This window comes from Alligator sinensis, unplaced genomic scaffold, assembly GCF_000455745.1.
Source record: "Alligator sinensis unplaced genomic scaffold, ASM45574v1 scaffold144_2, whole genome shotgun sequence".
NCBI classification, from domain to species: domain Eukaryota; kingdom Metazoa; phylum Chordata; order Crocodylia; family Alligatoridae; genus Alligator; species Alligator sinensis.
Window position 1 is genome coordinate 871,633 of NW_005841872.1, and position 27,222 is coordinate 898,854.

General features: G+C 45.1%; 1 protein-coding gene across 4 annotated transcripts in view; it reads right to left on the bottom strand.

Moving 5' to 3' along the window:
- Nucleotides 1–41: 41 nt before the first annotated feature.
- Nucleotides 42–27,222, bottom strand: part of LOC102382279 (cohesin subunit SA-2-like) — a 99,491-nt gene continuing 72,310 nt past the window's right edge. For 2 of the 4 annotated variants that reach the window (XM_025195502.1, XM_014527338.2), the window contains 11 exons: nt 26,571–26,651; nt 24,857–24,949; nt 16,038–16,203; nt 13,949–14,100; nt 13,076–13,177; nt 11,378–11,532; nt 11,158–11,283; nt 7,811–8,001; nt 6,077–6,251; nt 4,880–4,958; nt 43–2,403 (listed from right to left, as the gene is read on the bottom strand). In XM_025195502.1, the coding sequence (XP_025051287.1) occupies nt 2,398–2,403; nt 4,880–4,958; nt 6,077–6,251; nt 7,811–8,001; nt 11,158–11,283; nt 11,378–11,532; nt 13,076–13,177; nt 13,949–14,100; nt 16,038–16,203; nt 24,857–24,949; nt 26,571–26,651 (1,326 nt within the window). In that variant the 3' untranslated portion in view covers nt 43–2,397. Of the gene's footprint in view, nt 2,404–4,879; nt 4,959–6,076; nt 6,252–7,810; nt 8,002–11,157; nt 11,284–11,377; nt 11,533–13,075; nt 13,178–13,948; nt 14,101–16,037; nt 16,204–24,856; nt 24,950–26,570; nt 26,652–27,222 lie in introns of those variants that run through there. The other 2 variants (XM_025195505.1, XM_025195509.1) reach the window with 2 other exon arrangements.

Consider the following 27,222-nt stretch of genomic DNA (forward strand, 5'->3'; position numbering starts at 1 on the left):
CTCCTCTCAACCTGTATACTGGATAGTTCCCAGAAAGAAATACAGTATAGCTCTAAATGAGGTTCTTTTGCTTGGTCTTGGATCAGAAGTTCCAAGATTAGGGTGAAGCCTACAGTTCCTTCCAAAAAACTGGGTTCCAAGACACCAGCCGAATGTGTTGGGACCAGAATTGCCTTGGCTACCCAGGAGTTAATTATTTTGTGTCCTGTCTAGTTTTGGGGGATGCTTGTAGAATCGGGGACTGGCAGGAAGGCATGCAGGGGACATCCTGAATACAGCATGAGTACTTAGGTAAAGGTTTCCTCCAGACCAGAATGGCTCCTGGCAAAAAATAAGCTTTTTATGGCTTTTGTGGTGTATAGGCACCCCACAGTTGGGAGTTTGTTCACATGCATTCCCCATCATTGTCACTGGCAGTTGTGACGAGAGAATGAGTCATCCCCTAGCTCTGCTGGATGGGTGTCTTCAGATTCTTACCCAGCCTAAGATGAAGCAGATAAGGTAGCCATCAAATGGATGGAGAAAAGGTGGAGCCAATTGGGACAGAGAGCATCTCTTGAACATGCCAAATGCTCTATCACCAGCTGAGAGGAAAGATTAATGTGGTTGAAGTCTATTTCCTGTTCTAGAGCCTCTGCCTCTCCCCGAGGGAAGACAGGATTGAAGAATGCATGTTAGTGCAAATTACATCCACAGGCAGATTCAAGTTAGAGTTACAGCCAGTTGCCCCAACTGCAGAGACTAGGCCCTAAATACAGTCAGCTGGGTCAGTTAAAATAGAGGCTAAGCAATATATTTCAGAAACTTAAGTTTTGATGCTGAGGCTTGCCAGCTAGTTCACTTCCCTGCTCAATTTTAAAGAGTTAAGAGTGACTTCAGGGTGGGGAAAAGTTTAGTTTTGACACTTTATTATGTACAGCAACAATCCAAAACAAGAGAAAAGCATAAGTCTGAAATTAACAAAGCTGATAAGCGAGGTGGATACAGTGCAACACATCACTGGGGAAGTAATTACAGTGGAGTCGCGGGATTTAGGTTCAAGTCAGCGCATAAGGCAAAAATTGTGTATAATCAAAATACCACGCCAGCAGTGACTGCCTCTGCCTCCAAAACCTCCCACCGCCAACGCAGAGCCGTGCTTACAGCTGTGCAGCACAGGGTGGTGGTGGTGGGGATAGCTGCATTGCCACCCGGCCACCACCACACTGCCGCTCGGCAGCTGGCCACAGCTCTATGGTGACAGTGGGAGGTTTTGGAGGCAGTGGCCATCACCACCATAATGGGCCTCCAGGTAAGCGGCAGCGCCACATGCAAACTCAAGCCCCACCCCGCATATAGTTGAATTCGCGTAAGTTAAATGCACATATGATGCAACTGACCTGTAGTTAGGCCTCCCCAGCTTACTGCCTTTTGGAAGGTACTTGCCTCTCAAATGAATAGATGAAAAAGTGGCATCAACATACATTTAAAATATGGAAAAGATCATCTTAAAAACATCATTTTTAAACAGTCTACATCTACATTGTACTCCGCAGTGCACAGCTGTGTGTTTTCAAATTACACATTGGAGAAACAGCAGATTCTTATTGCACATAAACATTCTCCCCTGGCATCAGTCATCCCTGCTCCTGTCCCTGGTCCATTTACCTTGTTTTTGGGACTGGAAACCTGAATGAGATTCCCAGGAGCCTGGCCTGTGTCATACACAGTTGCAAAAAATAAAAAAGGTCCCTTAACCTAAACTAGCACAGGAAAGTGAAGTTGCTCCAGATACAGAGCAGGGAAGAGAACCCAGCTTTGAGACCCTGCCCAGTGCTCTATCCACTAAACTACACTGTATCTTGGTTATACATTACATAGTAAGTGAGCATCCTGCCTCTTCAGGACAAATATTTTGGAATAGAATTTGTGGCCTCAGAGTGAAGAGCTGTGTGTCCAAGAGAATATTAATCCAAAATTCCTAAAACTTTAGGAAGTTATATTGTCACTGTACTATCCCACAGGCTCTTCATTTAATCACAGTATTTAAACTAACCTGACTCCAATTCTTAGCCTGGCATTCTTTACAAGACAATGAGGCAGAACAAGAAAATCAGTAATATTTGACTACAAGGTTTGTAACACCCATAGCACCAGAAGCCTAACAACAGCCATGGTATACAGAATAGTCAGAAGTGTAGACATCTACCAAAGTGGTAATTTCTTCCAGCCAGACAAATCTGAAGTTGACAATTTGGCCAGGGTACTATTTGCTGTTTAGCCTTTAAGTATGTCAAGATATTCCTCCAGTTGCCTTAAAGGTCAGTGCCTCTTAAGTCCTTCAGTTTAGCAGATGTCCAACTGGCAGAAAAAATGGCAATGTGTTCTTAAGCTTCGGTTTCTTCAACCTGCTCCCCCTCAACCCTACAAAAACAAGAAAGGTATTAGTCAGCCACGCTGGTCAAAAACTTGTACAAAAGAAACCCTGTAGTCAGAAGAGATGTTTGAACTCAACCCTCTGGCCTCTTCACCACTCTGGGGAGTGCTGCATTTCAATGCACAGGAAGGCAGGGCAGAAGTGGCATCTGGAAGCCCATCTGCTCTGCCACTGAACAACAGGCTGCGTACAAGGATGCATTACTTGTCTTCGGCTTCCTTCACAGACTTACTACTTTGTACTTTAGGTTCTCAGTAAGAGCAGCTATGATGGCTACTAGTCAAGCAGGAGTCAGCATCTTGTATATGAACTGCCAACTGACAGGAAGAAAACGGGAAATAAAAAAGCTTCATTTTTGTGCCACACCCACAGGCCATCTATAAAACATGAGATACCAATAGCCTGCGCCTATCGTTCGTCTTAGCAGACAGACTGAAAAACACACTCGAGTGACTGACTGAAATTCAAAGTAAAATCATAGGTAGGGGCCCATTTCACAATTTTTGCAAAAAAACACAGGCTCCTTGGGGGAAAAAAATAACTGAAAATAAAATGCTGGCTTACTCTGAGGAGCCAGCAATCCTTGGGGCCGCTGTAGCCTGGCCGTGCAGCCTGCTGGGGGGGCAGGAAGAGGGGGGTGCCTAGCAAGATGGTTGCTGCCCCTCACCACTGACTGGCTATGAGGTCTGTGGCCCTGCTCCTCTCCATCCATCAGTGGTGAGAGGCAGGACCGCATAAAGGACATCCCTCGTAGCCAATCAACAGCAAGAGGCAGGAATACCTGGGCCCCTCAGCCAGAGGCGTTGAGGAGTGGGCCAGCCACTCCCTCCGCGAAAGTGGCTGCCAGCCCCACAGTCTGCCCGTGCAATTGGCCAGCAGCCACTTCAAGTTCAAATCATTGGGTTGAAAGCTTAGTGTTGGAAAGGACCTCAGGGGTCCCCTTGTCCAACCCCTGCACAGATGCAGGCTGCACTACTGTTAAGACATTCCAGACAGAGGCTCCTCCACCCTTACCTTAGAAACCTTCAGGGAAGGAAATTCCACAAATACCTGGAAAAATCAAGGAGTCCCTTAATGGACAGACTGGGGGGATGGGGAAGGGGTACTAGATAAAATCAGTGAAGGCAAAAAAACCCATTACAAAAATAGTTCTGCCTGCACTGCCCTCAAAAATTGCCACAGTTCAAGTGTAGGGTTGAAATATTATGAATGGGGAGCTATTATGAGAAGAACCTCTATGAAATGCACATTTCTCCATCTCCTGCCCATGATAAGCCCTGCAAAAGGATAAAGAAGGTAGCCTGCCCCATCCTTCTGTGCAGGCAGCAGCTGCAGCCAGTGAAACCTTTGTCTTTGGACAACAAGGAAGTCAAATCATCATCAATGCCCAAAAGGCTCCTGTGTACAACAACTTGTAGGAGGTTTGGCTTGCCATATGCTGCCCTGAAAGTGATAACAGGCTTCATACACCAGGAGACTCCTACCACATTCTTGTGCTAGAGCAGGGGTGGGCAAAATGCGGCCCAGGGCCGGATGTGGCCCATCAGGCCATTCTATCCGGCCCGCAGGGCCCCTAAAAATTTAGAAAATTAATATTTATTAATATGGCCCCTGGTCATGTGGCCCTCAATGGCTTGTCAAAACTCAGTAAGCAGCCCTCTGCCCAAAATAATTGCCCGCCCCTGTGCTAGAGTCAAGACCTGGGATGCAGGTGGATGACTGCAGTTCTCAACAACAGGGTCTGAGCCAAAAAGTCAAGCATGTACCACAGAAAGAAGTTAGCAGAGCAAATGAATACAAACACATGCTGCTGCTAATGCTCCCTGAGTTTCTGCTGACTGCCAGACTATTCCCATGACATTCTGGTCCTTAACTCCCAAGTCCTAAATGCCACTTGTTTTCACCCCAACTGGACAGACTGCAAAGAGGACAGCAGCAAGCCATTCTATAGAGGGCCCTTGTCTGTGGAAAGCAAATGCCACCAATGGACAGGTATCCAGGTTGTAGCCATATTCATCTAGAGGCAAAAGGAATCAAAATTCATGGTAGGGGTGATATCTTTTATTAGACCAACTAGATATTGGTGGACAGAGAATTCAACTCCTGAACTGTTTAGGTTACAATGCAGGCTTTGTTCTTGCAGCAGCCCTTTCCCCCAAAAGCCATGAAGCCACAGAATCTCAGCAATGCAACAGCGCTATAAACCAGCTAAAATCCACACCTCTTGCCTAAGTAGCTACTACAGTATGCGCCTTGCACATGCATACAAGGAAACCCCCTGCTCAGCCAAGATTGGAGGAAACTAAGCAGTTTCCCCAGCTCTCATAACAGCTACAGAGAGGAATATAAATGAATGAAGGGACAAATACAGCCAATGGCTGCTTATAAGGTATTTTTCTCCATACACAAACTCCTGGCTACAGCTGTCCCCACTTGGAAAAGCCAAAAATAAATTCTAATTACCTGGTCTGTGCCAACCACATCCACATCAACATCTTCACCTACATCTTCTGGGAAGTTTTCTGTCTTGATCATATCTTGGCTGAAATGAAAAACCAAGTGGTTTAATTGCTGTCCCCTCTCAAATTATGCTCAATATGTTTGCTATAGAAAGCTAAGAAGTGGAAATAGAGACAATGCCTACATGCTATGAGTTGCTCTTAGATTCTTGCATAAAGCAGCACAGTATCTTCCAAGTGAGGAAGCGCTTCAAGTGTTCTGATAAAGAGGAATTTTGATGAATGCATTTCTAGATAGCAAGACACACTCCATTTCCCAGAGAAGCTGTTAGCCCTCTGGTTTATTTTACCTGCCAATTTTATTTTTCTTACATTTCAATAAGAAAGAAGTCTAGTTAAAACAGGGCCCGCTGCCCAGAGTAGCACTTATCTGTCTGGAGTCCAAGTTACCGTTACACATGTCCCTTTAACATTTCTAGAAATGAAAGCCAGAGAAAACTATTTCTTTTTTCCCCCCCATTTGTTTCCTTTGGTGTGCCAGGCAAAACTTCAAAGTCTGGTGGGAACCCTGGTCTTGCTAAAGATGCTCTGCACACCTTCTGTTACACCAGTTTGTGGGGAACTGCAGGCAGTATACAAACCCAGGTCTTGCCAGAGGTCAGTAACAGCAGCAGAGCTGCTACCACCAGGAGCACATCTGCTACTCTTAGCCTTCTACCACTGGTGAGGAGCTAAGGGCCTGAGTGTGAACGTTTTCTTCACTCCCCATACACCAGGCGAGGAAGGACAATAGGGTAACTGAAGCCTAGTGGCATAAGCCAGGAGAGACCCAATGGTCTCTTCACAGCATCCTCAATGGGACTAGGAACTTAAGTGCAGCAAAGAGCCACTTCTTCCATCCTCGATCCCCACCTAGGACCAGGCAGCAATGGAAGGCTTGGAGTGGTAGGAAGCGTGGGATTCTTGGATGTTTCAGTATCGCTCTGAAACAGAGATCCTAGTAATGCCTTGATGTTAGTTAACTGCACTGCATCAGCATTGAGAGCACAGCCTCGCAAGACATAGCTTGAAGACAGACTCAGTGCATCCAGTATAAAGGTTTATACAGTCTGCCTGTGTCCTGTTTAATGACCCAGAAGCCCATGGGCACCAAGAAATCGCAGGGGTAACTTAAAGCATCTGTAGAACATGCATCCCTCACCTGCATCTTCTCTTTGGTCCCGCTGGACACAGGAATGGTAGATATTCTGGGCGAGGAGTTTCTTGAGCCTTCAACCTCTTTCTGCTCTTCCTTGCTGGGGAAGCAAGTTGCAAAGTATACTGGAAATCTGGAGTCTTGTTTGTTGCCTCAGCAGGGCTGGTTTCAAGTAAAGACCCTGTAACAGATAATGAACAGTATTACTCTTCATCCTTGCTCTCTGAGTGTGCCTGTAGACATGCAGGGACAGTTAGTTACAGCATGTCAGAGCAGACTGGATTAATCAAGTCTGCTGAAGCGTGCTAATTAGCTTTGAAATGGCAGCCGGGGTACTTCAAATTAAAGCTCATCAAATGAGCTTTAGTTAAAGTGTCCCTGCCGCCATTTTGACGTATGGGATGCTGATACACAAGATGCCGCAGGCACTTTAATTAGAGCAGGTCTCGGAGCCACTCTAATTTAAGCGCCACCCCCCACCCCTTCACTCCCAGAGGCCATGTGAAGACGCCCTGAGATGCAGAGATGAACACTTCTCACAACACCGTTCTTCATATGGAAGAGCCACTGTGGATACCAAATTCACACGGAAAATTTGAACAGAACAGTCATTTCAAAATTCTGCTTGGTTTAGTAATTTCACTAAAATCTACAAAGAAATTTAAGAAAACAAGAGGCCCAGGAAGTAGCTAATTACAATATTTTCCTGCATACCACTTGCCCGCCCCACCCCACCCCACAATAAGATATGCACCTTGTTTCTGGAAGGCAGAATGTAGAAAAAAAAGACTCCTCCTATCATGGCCAGGAGCTGACTCCATGCAGCAGCTCACTCACCCTCAGGCAGCTTCATTGTGCTCCGGCAAAAGCTACTGGTAACCCTTTCGTGTCCAGTGCCATATCAGTAGCAGCTTTTGGAGGCTCAGGCAAAAAAATTACCATTAATTCAGGGCTAACATTTGAATTCAGGATTAACACCTGCATCCGTGTTGCTGGCTGGCCCAGAGGAAAGTGACAGCTGCTTTGGCTGCCATGACAGCACGGCATCTCCATGCCTTTATTCTTTCATGATTCTATGCCTGTGACGGAAATCAGCTTCCCTGCCAAGAACATGCACCACCTTTTGGAGGACTGATTATGGGGGGGGAGGGGGCATGGGAGTAAATATGGTAATTGCTTTTGCACAAAAAATATGCACCCTCGACCCCTGTTTTAGAATTATGGGTCCTGCGTGCTGCTGCTCAGACAGAAAGAGGCAAAGTGACAAATGACACATGGCAACACCCACCCTTCCCTGCCAAGTATAATGGCCTCTGAAGGGAATTCCTGCTACTCATCCTCAGATGAAAGAAAGTCTTTGCAAACCACAACCTTAAGAAGGGCAAAAAGAGAGAAGTAAGCTAGGAAGCATGGAATTAAAAGAACCCGGTAGAGGGGATTCCCTTTCCTGCCACCTCAAATAGAACATAACCCCAAAATGGCAAGGGTGAGAATCTAGAGATAACACTGAGCACTTCTATAATTAACTGTTTTCATCCTCAAACAGCTCCATACATTTTAACTAACCCATGTGGGTGCAAGTAACAGTTGAAAACATCTGAAGGGGAAAATAATGAAACTGAGAATGAAAGATTACAAACCCTGAAGACACCAGCATTTTAACACAATATGTTAAGAAATATATTTTCACCAGAGGCACAACGCAAATTGGACCCAAGAAGAGCAATGGTGTTTTCATACCATTAGATAACTTCCTCTTAAAGGCAGATATCTTAGATGGGCTCATGGATGACCACTCTCCTACAACGCCAGTAACAGTGCTCTCCTCCTCTTCATTCGCAAGCAAAGAGTTTCTGTACCAAACCAAGGGGTGCCATTCATCTCCTTTGCAGAACCCTGGCTCTGTTATGTATCTCTGTAAGTAGCCATACCTGGAGAAAGCCAAAAAGCAAGAATAATTAAAAAAAAGTATTCTGCTCTGGGAATGCAGATGCAGCATTGCTACAAAGGGAGTCCCTCTCTTTGCAATGAAGCAGCCAAGACCAGATCTGTCATGAGAGAGAGAGAACACTGCTCCTTTTTTCTAGGAAATAAAATCAAGTGTGAAAGCCCCCAAAGCTGAGAGACTTCTTGAACTTTAACATTAGACACAACACTTCATTCCCAGTAATTACAAAGCCACATCAATCTCCTAAAAGAATTTCCTGCACTCTGTAGCCTATTGCTGCTGCTGCCAGGAAATGGCTTGAACTGGGTTGGGCTCTTCAAAGATGCTCATTTCTCTTGGGAACTGAGAGGCCTTGTCTTGCCTCCTCAACTGTAGAGCAGGGGGAAACCCAACTGAGGGGGGGCTGCCTCTGCTGAATAGTGGAGCTGGTTGGGAGACTTTTCCCCCCAACATTAGAAAACAATGATGTGCCAATAACTAATCTTTTTGCTGGAATGTAAGAGTTTTGATTAAGCTTTGTCAGGTCCAGGATGGACTTTACAAAATACCTACCACAGCAGTGGCCAAAGCACCCATGTTGGGCATAAGATTCCCAGGCTCATGTCTGTCTTGATCAATTCGGGCAAAGGACTTCCATATCCCAGGTGAACAACTTCATCAGATTACTGGCTATCCTGAGTTAGGCACATCTCCCTCACTCTCTCTAGACATTGTTTTGAAATGTTTCCCACTCGGTTCATTTTAACAAACAGGAACTTTGCTGAATCAGACCACAGAATTACAACCTGGATCAGGCTTCTGACCTTAGCTTATATCCCTTTCAAATCAAACCTATTGCTGCTAAGCCAGATCCACCTCAGACCACACCAGAAGGCACAGTTTTAATGCTGGCTCGTACAGTAGATTATTCTTTCTTTGATTATGAGGATGGTCTGGAAAGTATCAGACACTTTGCAAACCAAGAAAGCCAGTCCCAGGGGCAAAAAGTGGGGGGGTGAGCACTGAATCAGAAATTATTGCAGTCACCCATCCTGGAGGCCCCAGGGGCTTAGAAAAAACTCTGGCAAAGGAATTTGCTGTTTTCAAACAAGTGTGTATTGCAGCTACTATTTCAGGATCTAATCCAACTCCCAGCAATGTTCGTAGCAGACTAATTTGCCTTAGACGAGAGAGAGAGAGAGAGAGAGAGTGTGTCTATTAAATTAAATGAGAATACGTCATCAACAGGGTGGGCAGATTTTGTACAAGGCTGGTAAATTCCCTGATGATGATTCAGGAATCAGGTCTTTATTGTAGCTCATTATTTGGTTGTCTCTATATAAGGTTTCCTGGCAAAGACCAGCTAACTTACCAGTAACATTTTGCTGCTACAATCTGGGTAATTACAGGAGGAGGAAAAAGTTAAATTCCATATACTTAGACATGTTGAAATATACCCCTTTCTAACAAATGCCCACATTCTGCATCTCATCTGTAATGGATGCATTCACATATGTTAATATACAGGTCTGAACATCAATCCTATGATTAATAATAAAAACTGAAAATAACCAGATGTTTATTCTCAAAAGTTCATGTTGACCTAAAACATTCCATCCTGTAATTTATGATGCAGCTAAACCTAAATATTTCTAAGAGGAAATAATAATCTCCAGCCTCTGCAAGGCGTTTTGAGACTCCCAGAATAGAAACTGTTACTTTAGAAACACAGCTTGAATGCAGAGTTGTAGATAAAACTGCAGCCCCCCCGCCCTCCTGCCCCAACTTTACTGCTTTCCATTTATTTCCAGCAGAGGTAGGCAACTCTAAAGCAGTTGGAGCTAGAGCCTGAAAAGAGTTTCTTGCTTGGATCCAGATCCATCCAGCAACAACAAGCAATTATCCAACCAGAAGGGAAAATCCTACTTTCCTGGGATGTGCAATTACAAAAAAACATTGAATACAGTCAAGGAAAATCATCGGGGAATTTACCAGCCTGTTACAAAATCCACCTGCCCTGTTCATGAAGTATTTTCCTTTCATTTAATTAAAAAGATGTATACAATCCTCTAAGGCAAATAAGTTGACAAAAGATTTGCAAAGTTGGATTAACTGTAATTCACCTGGTAAAGAAGGGTTACTATGTGGCAGCACCGCATACTCAAATCAGATTCAGTTTGTATAAATTAAAATCTAGTGGTACACAGAAGAAATCTGAGCTGGGACAAAGAAAAGAATAAGAAACTCCTATTACATAGATCCTATCTACCTTGCAACAACTGGAGGACACCAAAAAAAAGAAAAAGAACCTTAGGGTTTGGGGTTTTTTCCCCATTTTTCAAATGGGGGGGGGGGGGGGGTGTTTTGGTGGTGGTTTTGTGTTTTTTTTTGAAGGGGGGGGGGGGGGGGAGTATTTTTGGAGGGTATTTTGGTTGGTTGGTTGGTTTTTTGCACAATGCATTTCTTTGTTATATGCGTTTGTTATTCTGAATTTTTCATGAAACTAAATCCTGAATAAATGTTTGCCAAGGATTGTAAGTCACATGACACTAACATCCGACAACCACTCTTGATCTTTGCCATGCAAAAGTGAGTTGATACACTCCGCAGAAGATAAGGTCCAGTTCAATCCAGGCTGATACTGCCTGTATGCTTTAAGTATCCTGTCCCATGCTGGTCATAAAGGAGTGTAGCAAAATATGGGCTTTTTCATCCCACTGCCTGGTTTCTGTTCAGTATGAGACCTCTCCAACTGCGACCACTGTGAATTTCTGAGACATTTACAAACAAAAAATCTATTAATATTTAATTTGAAGCTTGAGAGTCATGAAACAGACTCCCTCAGAGAAAGTGAGCAATAAGGATTCCCTTTTTATTTGCAAGTAACACAAATGGTAGATTGTTTTCCATATGCATGACCCCCACTACTGGCTGAAAAAATGTCCCTCTAACCAAACTTCTCACAAAAAATTAATAGATTTCCAAAGTTTGCCTAACCAACTAGGGGTATCCAAGCAATTCCTCCTCAGCACAGATCAAGAAACCCATCTACAAAATACACAAATTTGTGCACAGCTGCAGGTATGTGCTGTGCTGTGCTGTACTCTACACACAACAGTGAAATTCACTTGTTTGACAATAAACAAGGATATTAACTTACACTAGTCTTTTGTCAGGCTTTAGTAGTTTATTGGAGAATTCACTGATGATTACCAGAAAGTGTAAATTTGGAGGCACGCATTTTCCTTCTACTGCAGCATTCTGAAAGGCAAATTCAATCCCTTCCCTAACAGAGGGAAAATTATAAAAGAGGGACAATGTAATTGAACAGAGGAAACAAAGACAAGGCCAAAAGCAATGTATGATTGCGTGGCACATACTTGTGTATCATAGCTACTGATTCCCTGGATTTCACCTGGTCCCAACCAAATGTCAGTGAGAAGCGACGAGCAAGCTCCTTAATGTTCATGAAGGAGGTGGATGAAAACTCCATGCTGTTGCTACTGCCAAGAGCATTGATGTGCTTCTGAAACAGCTGCAAAGCCACAGACATCTGCATGTTACCTTCTATATGTAATAAAAGCATTAGGAAGACAACCTGCTTGCTAACCATTAAATTCCTTGTGTGGACAGAAACTTTTCAAAGGGGATAGCCAAGCAAATTAAAAAATTAAGAAAATGTATTTAGGATTTCTGTTTCACTCATGCCCATGAGCTATATCTGAGTGTTGTATGAGGAAACTGCCAGGAAGGACACAATTGTGCTGAGCACAGAGGACCAAATTAAAACAGTCAACAAATATATAGCCAAATGCTTCCTACTCCACCCCTCCCCCTTTTCAGATTTCAGGGGTTAGTTCATGGCGTTCGGCTGCTGACAACGTGTAAAATCAGCCGAGCTCATTTTTCAGTCATTCTAGAAGTCTGCCCTATGGCTCGGAGTATGACATGGACACTGGACAAACAGATGTCACGAGCAGCCCCGCCAAGAGCAGCCACTAAAACTGATTAGCAGATTCAATACTGCACCTGCAAGCTCCAGTGGTTACAAGCCTCAAAGAAGCTGCGCAAACAGAAAAGTGGCAGATATTTTATGGGGCTTCTGCCTTCTTCAATAAACTAGAGGTGCACCAATACATCGGTCCGATATCGAATTGGTACCAATATAAAGAAAACTGGCCGTATCAGATATCGTCCCAATGGGGCCGATAATTTGGCCGATAAATGCCCATGCTATGAGCACCCGCAGCCCAGCACTCAGGCAGCGAGAAGCACAGCTGGCAGCATGGAGAGCTGCCTCCAGCTGGTAAGCCTGGTGTGTTGGAAGGGGAGGGGGGAGGGAAGGGGCATGGCGGGGCAGATCAACACTCCCCATGGTGAGGGAGCAGGCAGGGGCAGGCGCTGCCCAGGTGGGGTTGGGAGGGGCTGGAGCCGTGGCTCGTGGTGGGGGGAGGGAGGGAGACGGCGCAGCCTGGGATCAGAATGGGCACCAGCGGTGCTGGGAGAATGCTACATCCACCCCAAATTTCACCGCCGCTCCGCTCCCAGTGCTACTGCCACCAGCCACCTGGCACAGCCCCGGCTCTTCCTGGCGCGTGGGTGGAGGTGGGACGTTGAGCCCCACCCCACGCAGATCCAGGGTCACAAGCTGCAGCTGTGGCTCCCGCCCCTTCCCTCACTGTGCACCCCCCGCATGCCCCTTCCCTCCCCCCTCCCCTTCCACCACACCGGACTTACCAGCTGGAGGCAGCTTTATCAGAAATCAGATTGGCATGGCCGATATGCCTCCTTAAATGTGCCCTGAACCTGTATCTAGTAACACCAGACATGCAAACTGTACCAATCCAAAAGATTCTACAGGGGAAGAAAAACTGCACACACTAATATTTTTTAAACTGAAGCCAAAGGGTTCATACAGTGCTCTGACAATGAAAAGCCCTTATATTAAAATCAAGGATATGACTTTTTTTTTCCTGTTGTATAGTCAAAGTATGTAGAATAACTATGGCAAGGCATGCAAAAAGTTCTAGCATTAGCTTGACCAACAGCACGTCTTTTTCCTTCTGCTTTAGTCTTACCTGTTGCAGACAAAGAACCAGTGTCTTCGCACACTGAATCTTATCATTGTGCCTTGTCCTACTCAGTGTCTCTTTAATTATGTCTCCAAAATCATTATAAGTCTATTCGTGCCAACAAAACAAAACAGAAGTGTCATTAACTTATGACTGCATTAGCTCCCAATACTCAACAAAGATAAATACTAAAAATCACTCCATACAATTCATAAAATATTCCTGTTTCTAGATCCATCGCTATAGGGAAACACTAAGGGTGCCTGTAGACGTGTGGGGATGTTGCTTCAATGCACTGCTCTGATGTGCACTGGGCCAGGATAGTTGTGCCAGCTGCAGGGCCAGCCTGTCTCCCAGCCCCGTCTCCATGGGGCCCCATCCCACAGGAGTAGCTGTCTTCCAACCCACTCTCAAAATGGCTGGGAGACAGCTGCCCCTGCAGCCTGCACAGTTCTCACCACATGTGGGTTTAGCCAGGCAACAGTGGGCCCCTTGCTGCCTGGGCTAACCAGGAACAAATTGCTCCTGGTCAGTGTCTACACATTAACTACTGCGCAGTAGCTAAAGCACCATTAATTTAGTACCTTTATTTCCTGGTACTAGCTAATGGCAGATTAGCCTAATTTACTGTGCGGCAAGTCCTACGCACGTGTACATGGTGACACTTTATGGAGCATTAGGTTAGTCTAAAGCGCAGTAGAGCGTCTTGTATAGATGTGCCCAAGGAGAATTTTGCAATGCTATTTGTGTTGCAACCACTTTGTGAATAAAAAGGAAGGATTCCAGCCTCTGGCTAACGCAGTATCTTTCACAAGCATTAGTTTCACTTAAAAAGTTTAAACGCATTTTAAAAGCAAAGGGATCTTAATAGAAAGTCACCTTCATATAATGCTTATAGATCTCAGCTGCTGCAACCATCTCCACCACGTTACACACAATTAGCTTGCAATAAACTGCAAGAAGGCTCCTTCTCCTATGCAAGTCGTTCAGTTTGTAGCCTTCCTTCGTCCTCTCTTCCTCTTCTGTCAAGTCTAGGGAAATAAGCATGCTGAAGCTTTGTTCTAACATTTTACTCAAGGTACTCAAGGTACTTCACTTTTAAGACCGACTTTCATCTGCATAACACAGACTCAGCTGTTCAGCCAACTCTCTGAACAACAGATGCTACTTCACTTGTGCTACTCTATTTTTTTTTGCTTATCAGAGGATACTGATGGTTTATTTCCATTTCAAAGCTCACAAACGATGACAGTATGAGCTACTCATTTACATATCCTTTCCATTCAGATCTTCAGAAGGATTTCACACTTCTACGAGCCAGAATCCTCTCACAGGATTGCATGTGTAGCTACAGAAACATGACCAAACAACGCAAAACAAATGCCTTAAAAACACATAGAACAGAAAGAACAGACCAACTGCAACCATATATCTATATGAAGGAGACAGAGGACAGCAGTCCAGCACCCCATCAGTGACCCTACACAAATTAGCATGCATATCAAATGAGAAACATTAAGCCATAAGTTTTAAGTAGTTATTAGCAAGAATGAAGGAGGAAAGGGATTTTTTTTAATCATTATGAATATATAATCCCTCTGGAAACCAGTAGTTCCTAAGCAGGTGACATTTGGAAACAATGATTTAGGGTTTTCAAGGCTGGTTGCTGGAGGTGCTTGGAGATGGTTCTTTGTGGCAGGAAAGGATGGGAAGGTTAGACTCTTGAATTCTTCCCCTGCTGCTGCTGCCAAAAGCAACTTTATTAGTCTCTTAAGCCTATGACCATTGTGTGACCTGTTTTTGGCTTTCTACAAAATCTATGGCCTGGAACCCACCACAGATAGAAGGCTGGCCAAAAGTAAATGATGGCTCAGAAATGGCTCATTGAAAAAAGTACCCCCTGGCTCAAGACAGGATCATCTAAACCAGGATGTCTAAACCATGCCAGCCAAGGGCTCGTCTAACCTACACTTAAAAGCTTCTGACAATGAAGAGTCTGCAACTTCGCTGTACACTGTATATAATCTGTTCCAGGCATTTTCCTTTTACAATTTTCTTTATAGTAGTTTAATCCCATTATTTCTTGTCCTGTCCCCTGTGCAGAGGGCCTGGTCCATCACCATCTGCAGTCACAACTCTTTTGTATTTGAAAACTTCTCCAACTTCCCCTCTCAATCTTTTTCTCCAGACTGAAGAGCACCGATTCTACCACAATTTTCTTTGTGTCATGTTATCTGGAGCTCTAAGGATCCCTTCAAATGGACACACGCACACTTTTGGATGAAAGAATTTCTCAAGACTGTTGAAGGAAGGGCAGGGAGCAGGATAGCTGGGTACCTTTGTGTGGAGGACTAAAGAACTGAAAAATACAATTCCTTACATCCAGTTTCTCAGAGCACATTGCTTTCTGAGTATACTGGTGTCCTTAACGTCTTAAAGGCTTACAGCCTCCTTCAGAATCAGGTCACAAAACAAAATGGCATTTTCAGCCTCATTTGTACATTCTTATTTTGAATATACCTGAAAATAGTAAAAGAGTACCAGGTACCATAAATCTTTCTGCAAAATCAATCCCAATCAAACAACACGTGCTGACCTTATAAAACAAGTCTGGAGCAAGCAAACATCAACTAAGTCTCACCGCCAAAGCACTAAACCTTCCAGGAGAGTGATTAATAGTATCATTCTAGCTCTTTACAATCTATTACAAGATTTTACATGACTGCCCCTCACTGTACCAACTCAATCATTTAAAAACAATTAAAAATATTCCCTCTAGTTAGGTCCCAGGGGACATAAATCTGAGTACAGTAGAATGATCCCTTCCATTTACATTACAAATAAAGCTGCTGTATATGAAAGAGGCCAAAAAAAGTTAGAGCAGTCCCTCTGCCTGACAATGTCAAATGCAGAGGATGAATGGCATCAACAAATGGTGGTTTACTTCCTTGCCAAGAAGGTAGCTGACCTTTGAATTCTTCCTCCTCCTCCGTGAACACATGATCCTGGATAAACAAGAGCATTTTTGACTGAAGGGACATGCTGGGAAGATACTCCAGGAGACCTACAGCTTCATCAGAGCTTGAATTTTGATGACTCAAGATCAGCAGCAAATCACAGAGTATCATGAAGGCCTATAACATACACATATACCAAATAAACAAAAAAACAAACAAGGATTTAGGGCTTTGTAAAGAAGTTGCCAGAATCATACTATTTTAATTTCAGCACTATCATCAACCATAATGCATAGGGGGTAGCTTCTGTCCTGCTTCTTATCACCTCTTTACCTTTCCAGGCCCCAGATTTCTCACAGCCCACTTCTAAGAGAGATGTGATTCATGGGAGCAAATGTTTATATACACCATGCACCAGCAGCTGATTTAGAAACCTAGGACTAGAAGGGGCCTCCCAAACCACTGAGTCTAGTACCTGCATTCACAGGCAATCATTTGTACAGAGTCCTACAAGTCATCCACTCAAACCCACAGGCACAACACACTGTAAGAATGAGAAGCTGAACTCTGCCATGTGCAATTTCTTCTTGTTATAAACAAGTCAAGCTATTAGGCACTATGGGCACTGATGCACATGCAGTGAGGCTGCTCTGACGCACTGTAACTACAGCGTGTCAGAGCAGACTCCAGCGTCTTGCGTATTATTGTCTCCACACTGAAAAATAGCGGTGGGGGCGCTTTAACTAAAGCTTGTTTGACACCAATATGTGAGATGTGACACACAAGATGCTCTGAGGCCACTCTAATTAAAGACCCTCCCCCCAGAGCACGTGTATAAATACCCTCTACTTTGGTTTTTCCATTTCTGCAGATGCAGTCTCAACAACCAAGCCCGTCTTTTCCAGTGTTTTTAAAGAAAAAATGGCAGCAATAAATACATCGCCACCAGTGAGAAAGCCCAGATCAGGGGTCAGCAATGTTTTTGGGCAAAGTGCCAAAAACAATGGCAACCTCAGCTTGTAAGACGTAAGAGTGCCAGGGGGAGATGGCTGGGGAGCTGTGAGGGCCCAATTCTTGTTGTGGTAGTACAGCCCTGGCTCCTTCCCTGCTGTCTGCTCCACAGTGCATATGCCAAGCAAAATGCCTTTGTGTACCACACTCTGGCACCCACGCCAGGGGTTGCCTACCCCAGTCCAGATTATTAAACTGCAAGAAAATCCACTTCAGCAACAGGTATTAAAGAACACCATGCAACAGCCAGGATAGAAGGGCCAGACAGCACATAAACGCCAAAAATACTTTTAAAATGTAATTTTCTTGAGTCAAACTGGCAATTCCCATTTCATCAGGCAATCCCAGAAGACCATGATAACACTTCTCAGGCCACGTTGGCATTTTTAATGGTTCAGTCACAAAAATTAAACTATCCCAAACTCTCCATCCCTGTACACAAGGTTGGCATCCATCACCATGTGGGAAGATGAAGGTAGGCAGTTGGTGGCAGGAACCGGGATTAGGATTCAGGAGTTTGTAGCACCCATCCCTGTGATCAGCCTTCATCTCCACAGAGCTCACCACCGTGCCAGGATTCCCCACTGGAGCCCAGGGGAGGCCTGATGGATCAATGGGCCCCGATGGGAGAACTGCAGGCTGCAAGATAACCACTTGTGGGTTGCAGGCCGCCAGTTGGTCAGCCCTGTTTTATAGGATATCGGATTAAATTGGTTGTAAAATTTAAACGCACAAGAACAACAACAAAAGCAAAAAAAGACATTGAGCAAATCAACACATAGCATCTATAAAATGCAGTGGTGAAATCCTGCTGTGGCACTTGTAGCAACGTGCAACAAACATGGCATCATGGGGCTGGAAGGGACCCTCAAGGTTTATTCATGCTGTGAACAGGGATCACTATTGCCCTGGGAATAAACAAGGCAGTCTATGAACAGATAACAGAAATGGCAGGCCAGGGACATGCCCATGACTGGGCCAAGTACTGGGCCACGTGCAAGGTATTGAGGCAACAGTTCACAAGGACTCAGGCCACCATCCATGTGTCAGGCGCACACAGGGTCACATGCATCTGCTACAAGGAAATACCCCATATCTTCACAGTCAATGACATGGTCATGTCTGAAAATGTACCAAACACAGAGGCACACACCACCAAGGAGAGCAATGACAACTCCAACCTGATTGTGGTTGAAGACATGCAGCCCTCACAAGCCAGCACAACCACCCAGGCATTGAGCTGGATTACAGACTTGCCAACCACCATGTAAACTCTGAAATGGGCCTGGGATCAGACAACAAGGGCCTGGAGTTCCCTGTCATACCCCTGTCCCCCTCATCTTCAGCATCCCTGCCAGCACATTCCCAACATGAAGCCAGTGTCCCACCAGATCCAACCCACTACAAGACAAATCCTGCTTCCAGAGATGGTAAGTGTCAGCCCACCATTACAGTTGGGTAAGTAGAGGTCGAGCAACAGGGTTGGGGGGAGGGGGCAGGAAGGGTGAAGAGCCAGAGCACTCCCAGTGAAACCTCAATGACTTGTTGGGTAGTTGAACCGCAGTCCCCTTCCCTCCAACCCATTCCCCTGCAGAACTGCAGTTTGAGTCTGTGCTGCAACTGCATGGCTGTACTTGGGGACTGCATCACTGTGCTCCCTTGGCCATGCCCCGAACCGTAAAGGTAATGAACTAATAGCTACCACTATGATTAAAATGGACAATCAATGGAACTGACATTGTTTCTGTATTGTGGGTCCCAATTCAGTTAGGCAGTGATTGATGCCATTTAGGGTAAGTGCCCACTTAATGCTTCATCTTTCCCCCTACCAAAAACACAACAGCAGTGGTGCACAGCTACAGGGACCCTCCCTGCTGTTCCTAGCCTCCTGCCCAGAACTCAAGGTAAGATATTAATCCTGGCTTCACATCCAGGTGTCAGGACAATGTACCGCTTCCCTTCCCTTCCCTCCCCTCCCCTCCCCTTTGCCAGCACCTTTGGTTTTTTCCCTTAGATCCCGCCTCGAGAAAGTTGCAGCCTTCATTCCCATGCAAACAACTCAGTAAAACAGCCACTTGGTCAACTGATGCAGACCACCATGGCAGTTCATGTTCTCCTGTAAGTGGCCACAGCATTGGTAGCACTATCCCGGTCAAAGGGGCCCTGGATTCATGTGGGTAGTTGAAGTGAAGGAGAAGTAGCAGACCCTCAATGCTGAAAACATTTTCAGCCCCCCCGATTCTCCAGCACCTCTCACACAGCGCATACGGTTGTAGGCTCTTCACAACAACAATTGGCCAATACCCTCAAGGCAGGAGGGGGCATAGGGAGGGGGTTGCTTGCTCCCTTTGCATTCTCAAGCTGTGCATGTTGAGCAGTGCAGCAGCCGCTTCTCTTCAGTCTTTGCAAGTTATTGGCTACCAGTTAAACTAGACACAGATTGATCCCACCCCAGAGTGTCCCAGCTGGGGCATGCAAGGTGGTCATAGCATGTACTGCCACCAATGCTTGTCCATGGTCAGGCACAGGATTAAGGAGTCGCACCACTATGTGACATGCAACCCACCAGGCAGCACGCAGAGGCCAAGCTGCTGTTGCTGAGCATATAAGCGAGACATTCAAGGAGTCCGTGAGAGTTGAGCAGGAATCCACAGATCACCTCACATCTTTCCTGAACCTGCAGAAGGTATCCTTGCCACTCTCTGCATCACCCCACAGTTTAACATACAAGGGGGACAGTCCAGCAGCTCCTGGGGACAATGCTGCCCCTGGGCTTCCCTGTCCTACAGGGCTCCCCCACAGCAAGAGCAAGCAGCCTGCAGCTGTCAGGCAAGTAGTCCTACCCCCTGAACAGGTGGGGTGTCCAGCAGTGGCTGCTGCCAGGCTGTGGCTGCATCAGATCTGTGGTAATTCACATTAATGGGGAAGTGATGGGTTTCACCAATGTGGGTTTATAGGGTTATTGGGTATTTTTTTTATAATCCATTTGTTTACTTGTTCCACTAACCTCCCTTCACATTTCTGTTGTGCTGTTTAATAAATGCTGTGTCTCTTGTCAAAACTGTGGAACTGTGGCCGTGCCATTCACTGCATGCATGGGGCAAGACAGTTTCAGGGGCATGGAAAGCTCCCCAAAAAGCTGCTTGATACAACCTATGCCTGTCCCAGCACCAGCTGTGTCTCCCTCCCTCCTTCCCTGCCACCCAGAAGCTGGCTCTGACAGCCCAGAACTGATCAAAAAAAAAAAAAAAAGAAGGGTGGGCAGAAGCTGTGCATAGCAACCCAAGATGTTCCTCCTTCCCTGTCCATCTCCCTCCCCTCACCCTCCACCCAGATCTGGAAGGGCAGGGTCTGGAGAAGCCCACACATACAGCACAGGTTTTTCAACCTCTCCTTTCACTGCACCCCTTTCACATCCCCAGAATTACAGCTTAGCACCCAACTGAGTCAGCCCCCTCCTACACAATCCCCACCCCTCAGTACACCCCTGCACATACTGGAGACAATCACACAAGAGCTCAAGTTCAGCCAATAGGGTTTAATTGTGTACCAGGGATCATCCCACTGTTTTGATCCTCAGCCCAGAGCCTGGCACACTAAGTCAGTCAGTGTTCATGCACACAGCACCAGGCAACCAAACTCCATTTGAGAATTTGCAGGCACAGCATCTGAAGGAGCCAGGGGCCAGTCAACCCTCACTACCAGGGGTTGCTCTCTCAGCCTCGCAGATATGCAGCATGAATGCAGGGACCACAAACCAGGACACGTTGCACTCACTGTCATCCACGTGTGACCTCAGAAACTTCAAGTGAGCCTCAAGACCCCAAAAGCACGTCACAGCCTTTCCACGGGTACTGCAGAAAGTGATTAAACAATTAAACAACTGGCTTTGCAAGTCGCAACTTTTGTTGGGGAGTTTCTACGTTGAGACTTGCAAAGCCAGTAATTAAACAATTCCTTCAAGGCATCCAGCGAATGGCTGCATTAGCCAGGGGTGCAGTGAGTAGGTAGAGTCCCCAGTTACTAGCGGGTCCACTGCCTGAAGCACGATCAAGATATAGCCCTTCCAGCTGATGAATTTATGGCCATGATGCACAGGGGAAAGGATAGCAATATGTGTGCCACTGACAGCCCCAACACAGTTGGGGAACCCTAGGCTGGCAAGACCCATCCACGACCTGGGGGTCAGCACAGCATATGATGCACAGGGCCATCCCCCACTGGATCACCAGACACATCTTCAGCACTGCCTCTCTAGCTGTCAGCCTGCCAACACTGAAATGGTTTGCCACGGACTGGAGGCTGTCTGGGGTCACAAACTTCCATACAGCAATGCAACACGCTTCTCCACAGATAAGGGCACATGCATTACTGTTGCCCATAGCCATTACGCGTGAGGCAAGCTTGGCACAGATCTTCACAATGGTGCCCCGGACACGTGGAAGTTTGCATGGCACTGCTCATCATCCCAGGTAGCCATGATAATCCATCCCTACCAGCTGCTGCTCGTCTCCCTGGCCCAGAAACACCGCCTCACCATAAAGTCCTGACCTGAGGCCAAAATATCTTCAGGGCAGCAACTGCTGCCACGGCTTAGGACTACCACGCCTTAGGACTACCACAGATGGCCACAAAATTGCCCACTGCTGGCACTGAGTGCAGACATGAGCTTCTTCCCAACAAGTGCTTCTCCCGTGCTCTTGGAATGAATGAAAGTAGTCATGGAGGCCATCAGAGATGACCAATGTTGTCTTTTCTACTCAGCCTCGCTCCTTTCCTTTTTCATGCCCTTATGATAAGGTACTTGGCAGAATTCGCAGATTCATTAGAATCTGACAGGTCATGCCATAAGCACTTCTGCTATGGCCTCAAACTTGCAACCTCTGGGCTATCAACCACGCACCTTAGCACCCATACCACTTCAGCCCCCCCATAGTCCTGCTTATGAGTCAAGACACTGGGACAGGAAGGTCCACAAGGCAACAGCCAAGTAGGACTCTGTAGCAGCCAAAGGTGGTGGAAGCTCCAGGTCAGTCATTGGTGGCAGCACAAATGCAGTGGAAATACAGGCAGGCAGTCAGGGGCACAAGTTGTGCCGCAAATCAAAGCACAACATTTTGCTACCGACAATTTGAATATCCTACCAGCGCTTTCCTTGACACTGGCGGAGTTGGGGGAACCTACAGGCACTTGACCAGTACAAAATTAGTTGGGATGTGTGCTCACTTGAGCCACTTGCTGCTAAAAGAGTAGCAATGCATCCAGCAACTCTAAAACCAACTGGAAGGGCAATGTGTGGGCATGCCAATCCAACAACTTCTCCATTCTCTGGTCCCAGAATAAAAATGCAATATCTGTTTATAGTGTTATTTCAACCCCTACGCACTCTCCCTAAATCATCTGAGACCAATGCTTACCCAGTCTCTTCTTGAAAACCTCCAGTGAAGAAGATTTTACAACTTTCCTAAGCTCCAGCACCTTACTGAGCAACAGAATACTCCATTTGTGTTTGCAGTTTACTTTTAATTAGCCCTGGCCACTGATCTAAAATGTGCACAGATGTAGTCTGTGCTTGTGCAGGGCACAGTGGGTTTTTTTTTTAGTGTCCTCATCCATATAAAAATTCCTTTAAAATACTTTTAAAAAACAATACAAAGGATTACTCAGCAAAGAGACAAAAAAGGAAAAACATGAGCACCAATAGCACCAAGGCAGACAAGATTCCTTGGGTGAATTTGATATCTTTTATTAGACCAACCCAAATAGTTGGAGAAAAGTTATTAAGCAAGCTTTCGGGTTCAAAAACCCTGCGTCAGGCTAAGGAAGTGTCAGCAGTTGGTGTGTGCTCTTCCTGGATGGAATGAAAAGTAAAGAAGCCAGAGGCTGGGCTGGGGAGTCAGTTGCCAGGCAGATTATAATGTATCAAAAATCCAATGTCTATGTTTAGTCCCTGATCTCTAGTATCCAGCAGGTTGATGAAATGGAGCTCATAGGCTCGTCTCTGGGAAGTGTTGTGTAAGTTTCCCTTGAGGATCAGGACTGAGAGATTGGAGAGAGAGTGGCCCTCCTGTGAGAAATGTGCCCCCACCGATAATTGGGTATTTCTGTCTTTGATGGATTTCCGGTGTGCGTTCATTCTGGTGTGCAGTTGTTGTCTGGTCTCTCCTACATATTTTCCATCAGGGCATTTGGTGCATTGGATGAGGTATATTACATTTCTGGAGGTGCAGCTGTAAGATCCTGGGATGCTGATGGCTCTGTTGTGGGGTGTAGTAATAGTGGAGGTGGTGGTGATGTGGGGGCAGGTTTTGCATTTCTTGTCATGGCACGGTCTGGATCCTTTTGGTGTGTTCTGGGGTTGAGGAAGTTTGCTTCTGGTGATGAGGTTGGCAAGGTTCGGTGCTTGTCTGAAGGCTAGGATGGGTGGCTCTGGGAAGATCTTTTTAAGAATAGGGTCTTTTTCTAATATGGGTTGCAATTTTTTGAGGATTTTCCGTACAGGTTCAAGGGAGGGGTGATACGTCATAACCAGCGGTGTGAGATTTGTGGGTGTTTTTCTTCTGTACTGCAGCAGTTCTTCACGTGGTATCCAGGTGACTCTTTCAAACATGCGATCTACCTCTCTGGAGGAGTGTCCTTGCTGGGTGAAAGCCTTTTTAAGATTGGTGAGGTGGCGATCCCAGGTGTTCTCTTCAGTACAGATGCGGTGGTATCTAAGGGCTTGGCTGTATATCACTGCTTTTTTGGTGTGTAAAAAAAAAAAAAAGGTAAAAAGGTTGGCATACTGTGGGGCCATTTTAGTGCCCATAGCTGTTCCCATCATCTGGAGGAAGTGTTGATTATTAAAAGTGAAATTGTTGTGTGTGAGGATGAAGTGTATAAGCTCAGTGATATCTTTGGGTCTGTATTCTGGGTTGTAATCTTGTTCCTGTAGATATGTAAGGCAGGCATGGATGCCATCCTGGTGTGGGATGTTGGTGTATAGGCTGGTAACCTCATCACCAGAAGCAAACTTCCTCAAGCCCAGAACACACCAAAAGGATCCAGACCGTGCCAGGACAAGAAATGCAAAACCTGCCAACACATCTCCACCCCTCCCTATTACTACACCCCACAACAGAGCCATCAGCATCCCTGCATCTTACAGCTGCACCTCCAGAAATGTAATATATGTCATCCAATGCACCAAATGCCCTGATGGAAAATATGTAGGAGAGACCAAACAACAACTGCGCACCAGAATGAACGCACACCGGAAATCTATCAAAGACAGAAATACCCAATTACCGGTGGGGGCACATTTCTCACAGGAGGGCCACTCTCTCTCCAATCTCTCAGTCCTGATCCTCAAGGGAAACTTACACAACACTTCCCAGAGATGAGCCTATGAGCTCCACGTCATCAACCTCCTGGCTACTAGAGATCAGGGACTAAACATAGACATTGGATTTTTGATACATTATAATCTGCCTGGCAACTGACTCCCCAGCCCAGCCTCTGGCTTCTTTACTTTTCATTCCATCCAGGAAGAGCACACACCAACTGCTGACACTTCCTTAGCCTGACACAGGGTTTTTGAACCCGAAAGCTTGCTTAATAACTTTTCTCCAATTATTTGGGTTGGTCTAATAAAAGATATCAAATTCACCCAAGGAATCTTGTCTGCCTATGTCCTTAGACCAACACGGCTACAACCTAAACCCCTGCCAATAGCACCAATACATTTGAGAAAAAATAAAGAAGAAATAAGATTTACTGGGGAAGTAAAAAACACAAATTTAAAAACACAAGCCTACAAAAAAACTGAAGAAGCACTGACCTTTTCACTTAAATCCTTGTTTTTATGGCTGAGGTAGCATGTGCAGATCTGGCAGAAAAGTCTTAACTCCCTTCTCAATGCCAAGAGAGTCTCCTAAAGCACGTACAGAAGGAGAGGACACAACTTAAAGATTTGACAGGTAAATTCTCAAGTGAATAAACTCAAAACATTGTACTTTTGTCTCAAACAATGTAATTCATTCAAACAAGAAACATGCTGATGGTAAGGACCTGAATTGGCTCAATCTTTTACTTGCATCAGTTGTCCGATTATAAAAAATTACTATGCTCTGTCTTTCTAACAGAGATCACATCTGTGATAGGACTTACAACCCATAGCCAAAAAAAAATCTATTTTTCCTAATCAGTGCTAGAAGTGACAGATGCTGGGACATATAAACTCTTTAAACTGGTACTCAGATTCATACTGTTGTACTGGGCAACTCTCTGATTTAGGGGATTTTTCCCCATGGGTGTCTACCAGTATCTAATCATCAGCCCTTCATCACAATGCCAGCAAGGCACCTTTCAAAGTTAATGAAATAAGCCTCGCACATCCCTGTGAGATGGATAACACCACCCATTCTACAGAAGGGAACTTTGGCACAGAGAGGCCACATTATTTTCCCGTGATCACATACAAAGTTTGTGTTCTATTTGTTTACTTGTGGTAAGAACTTAAGCTTCGTGTAAATGAGTGCAGCTCTCTTTGAAATCAATAAGAGTGCATGTTTTTACATCTGAGCTAAATTTCTTGAGATTTAAAATAAGGAAGAAGGAGGATCCACTTTTGTGTAAGCCAGGAAAGAAGAGAGAAGAGAAGAAGAATGCTATGAACTGATGGAGAAAATGGTGCCAGAGTTGCTTTACAGGAGCAAAATGTTTTGAACACTGGCTGCACCCCTGCTGACACTAGGATTTGGTTGTGTGGGGAAGGATACGGACCTTATACTGCAAGTCTAACCAAATCTGGAGAAAGGAGAGAATTCAAAAAGCTGCTATATCAGTCAGGAAAGCTGAGTTTTATCAGAGTTGAAATGTTTTAAAGAGATGATGAGCGTGGAAAGCTAGCCAGAGGCAGGAGCAGAATGTCATCCAGGCACAGGAGTTCACCCTTCCTAGGCTGTTCTCATCAGATCTGTCCTATCTAATGCACTTCAATCGAACAAAAAAAAATAAAGATATGGACTTCCCTGTTCATTTTTTATTCTGTAGAGGATGTTGGACTGAAGAAAGTAGTTTTCAGTGCAGCCAGAAACCTCTATGAAAGGTAACAACTCGAAGTTGTTGTTTCTGCTTTTATAGGAATCAAACCATATAAGTTTGCATCTTTTTAAGAGGAAACTGAAATGTCCCTAACATTAAAAAATATCAAATTGTTTCCCTGAACATTACCTTTGCTTACAAAAAAAGAACATCTAGCAAGCAGTTTTTGTCTCTATCCAATGTCAGGATTTAGCAACGCATATGCATGCACTAAAAACCCAAATGAGCTGGTTAAATTATGCCCATGCAAAAGGTTAATATTGGAAGAAGTACAGACTTTTGTAAAGATTGAGAGAGACAAATGTCTGAACTGATTTTGCTTTCTCCAAGGAAATATGCATATCATCTGCTTGAGAAAGCTTGTCCCTGCCAGCCATCAAAAGGTAGGAAAATCTATTTAAACCTTTAAAGCATAACCCTTGGTTTCACAATCTTTTTCAGGGGCCAACCTTGGAAGAAGGCCTCTCCCCAACTGCAACCAGCTGCCACAGGAGAGCAAAGTATGTGCACTGTAAAGCTGGTAGAATCATCTGCAATTAAAAAAAGACATAGAACTCTCTTTTAATAATATGAAATGCCACAAAGCAAATGCTCAGAACTAAATGAAAAAAACAATCAGTATCTTACCCTCTGCATGCTGCTTCTACTGCAGCACGAGGCACTTCATTTCCCAAAACACACACAGTCGGTTTATGTTTAATTAACTATGACCTCCCTAGAAACTTTGATTCTGTAAAACACTTAAGTTTCCTCAACTTCAAATGGAACTTACTTATGTGCCTCCATGCTTTGCTAAATTAGAGCTCAGATTTAGGATCATAGGAAAGTAGGACCTCACAAAGTCACCTAGTCCAGCCCTCTATTCAGGGCAGGAACGTACACGACTAAAACACCCCAGCCAAGTGTCTGCCTAACCTGCCCTTGAACATTTAAAAGGATGGAGATTCCACAACTTCTCTAGGTAACCTGTTCCAGTGCTTGACTAACCTCATAGTCAGAAAGCTATTAGTGCCTAGCAGAGCTCATCACCTCGCAATCCTGGACAGCATCTCTATCTCAGAACAGAATGTTCAGACTGACAACACACCGTCTATAGTTTAG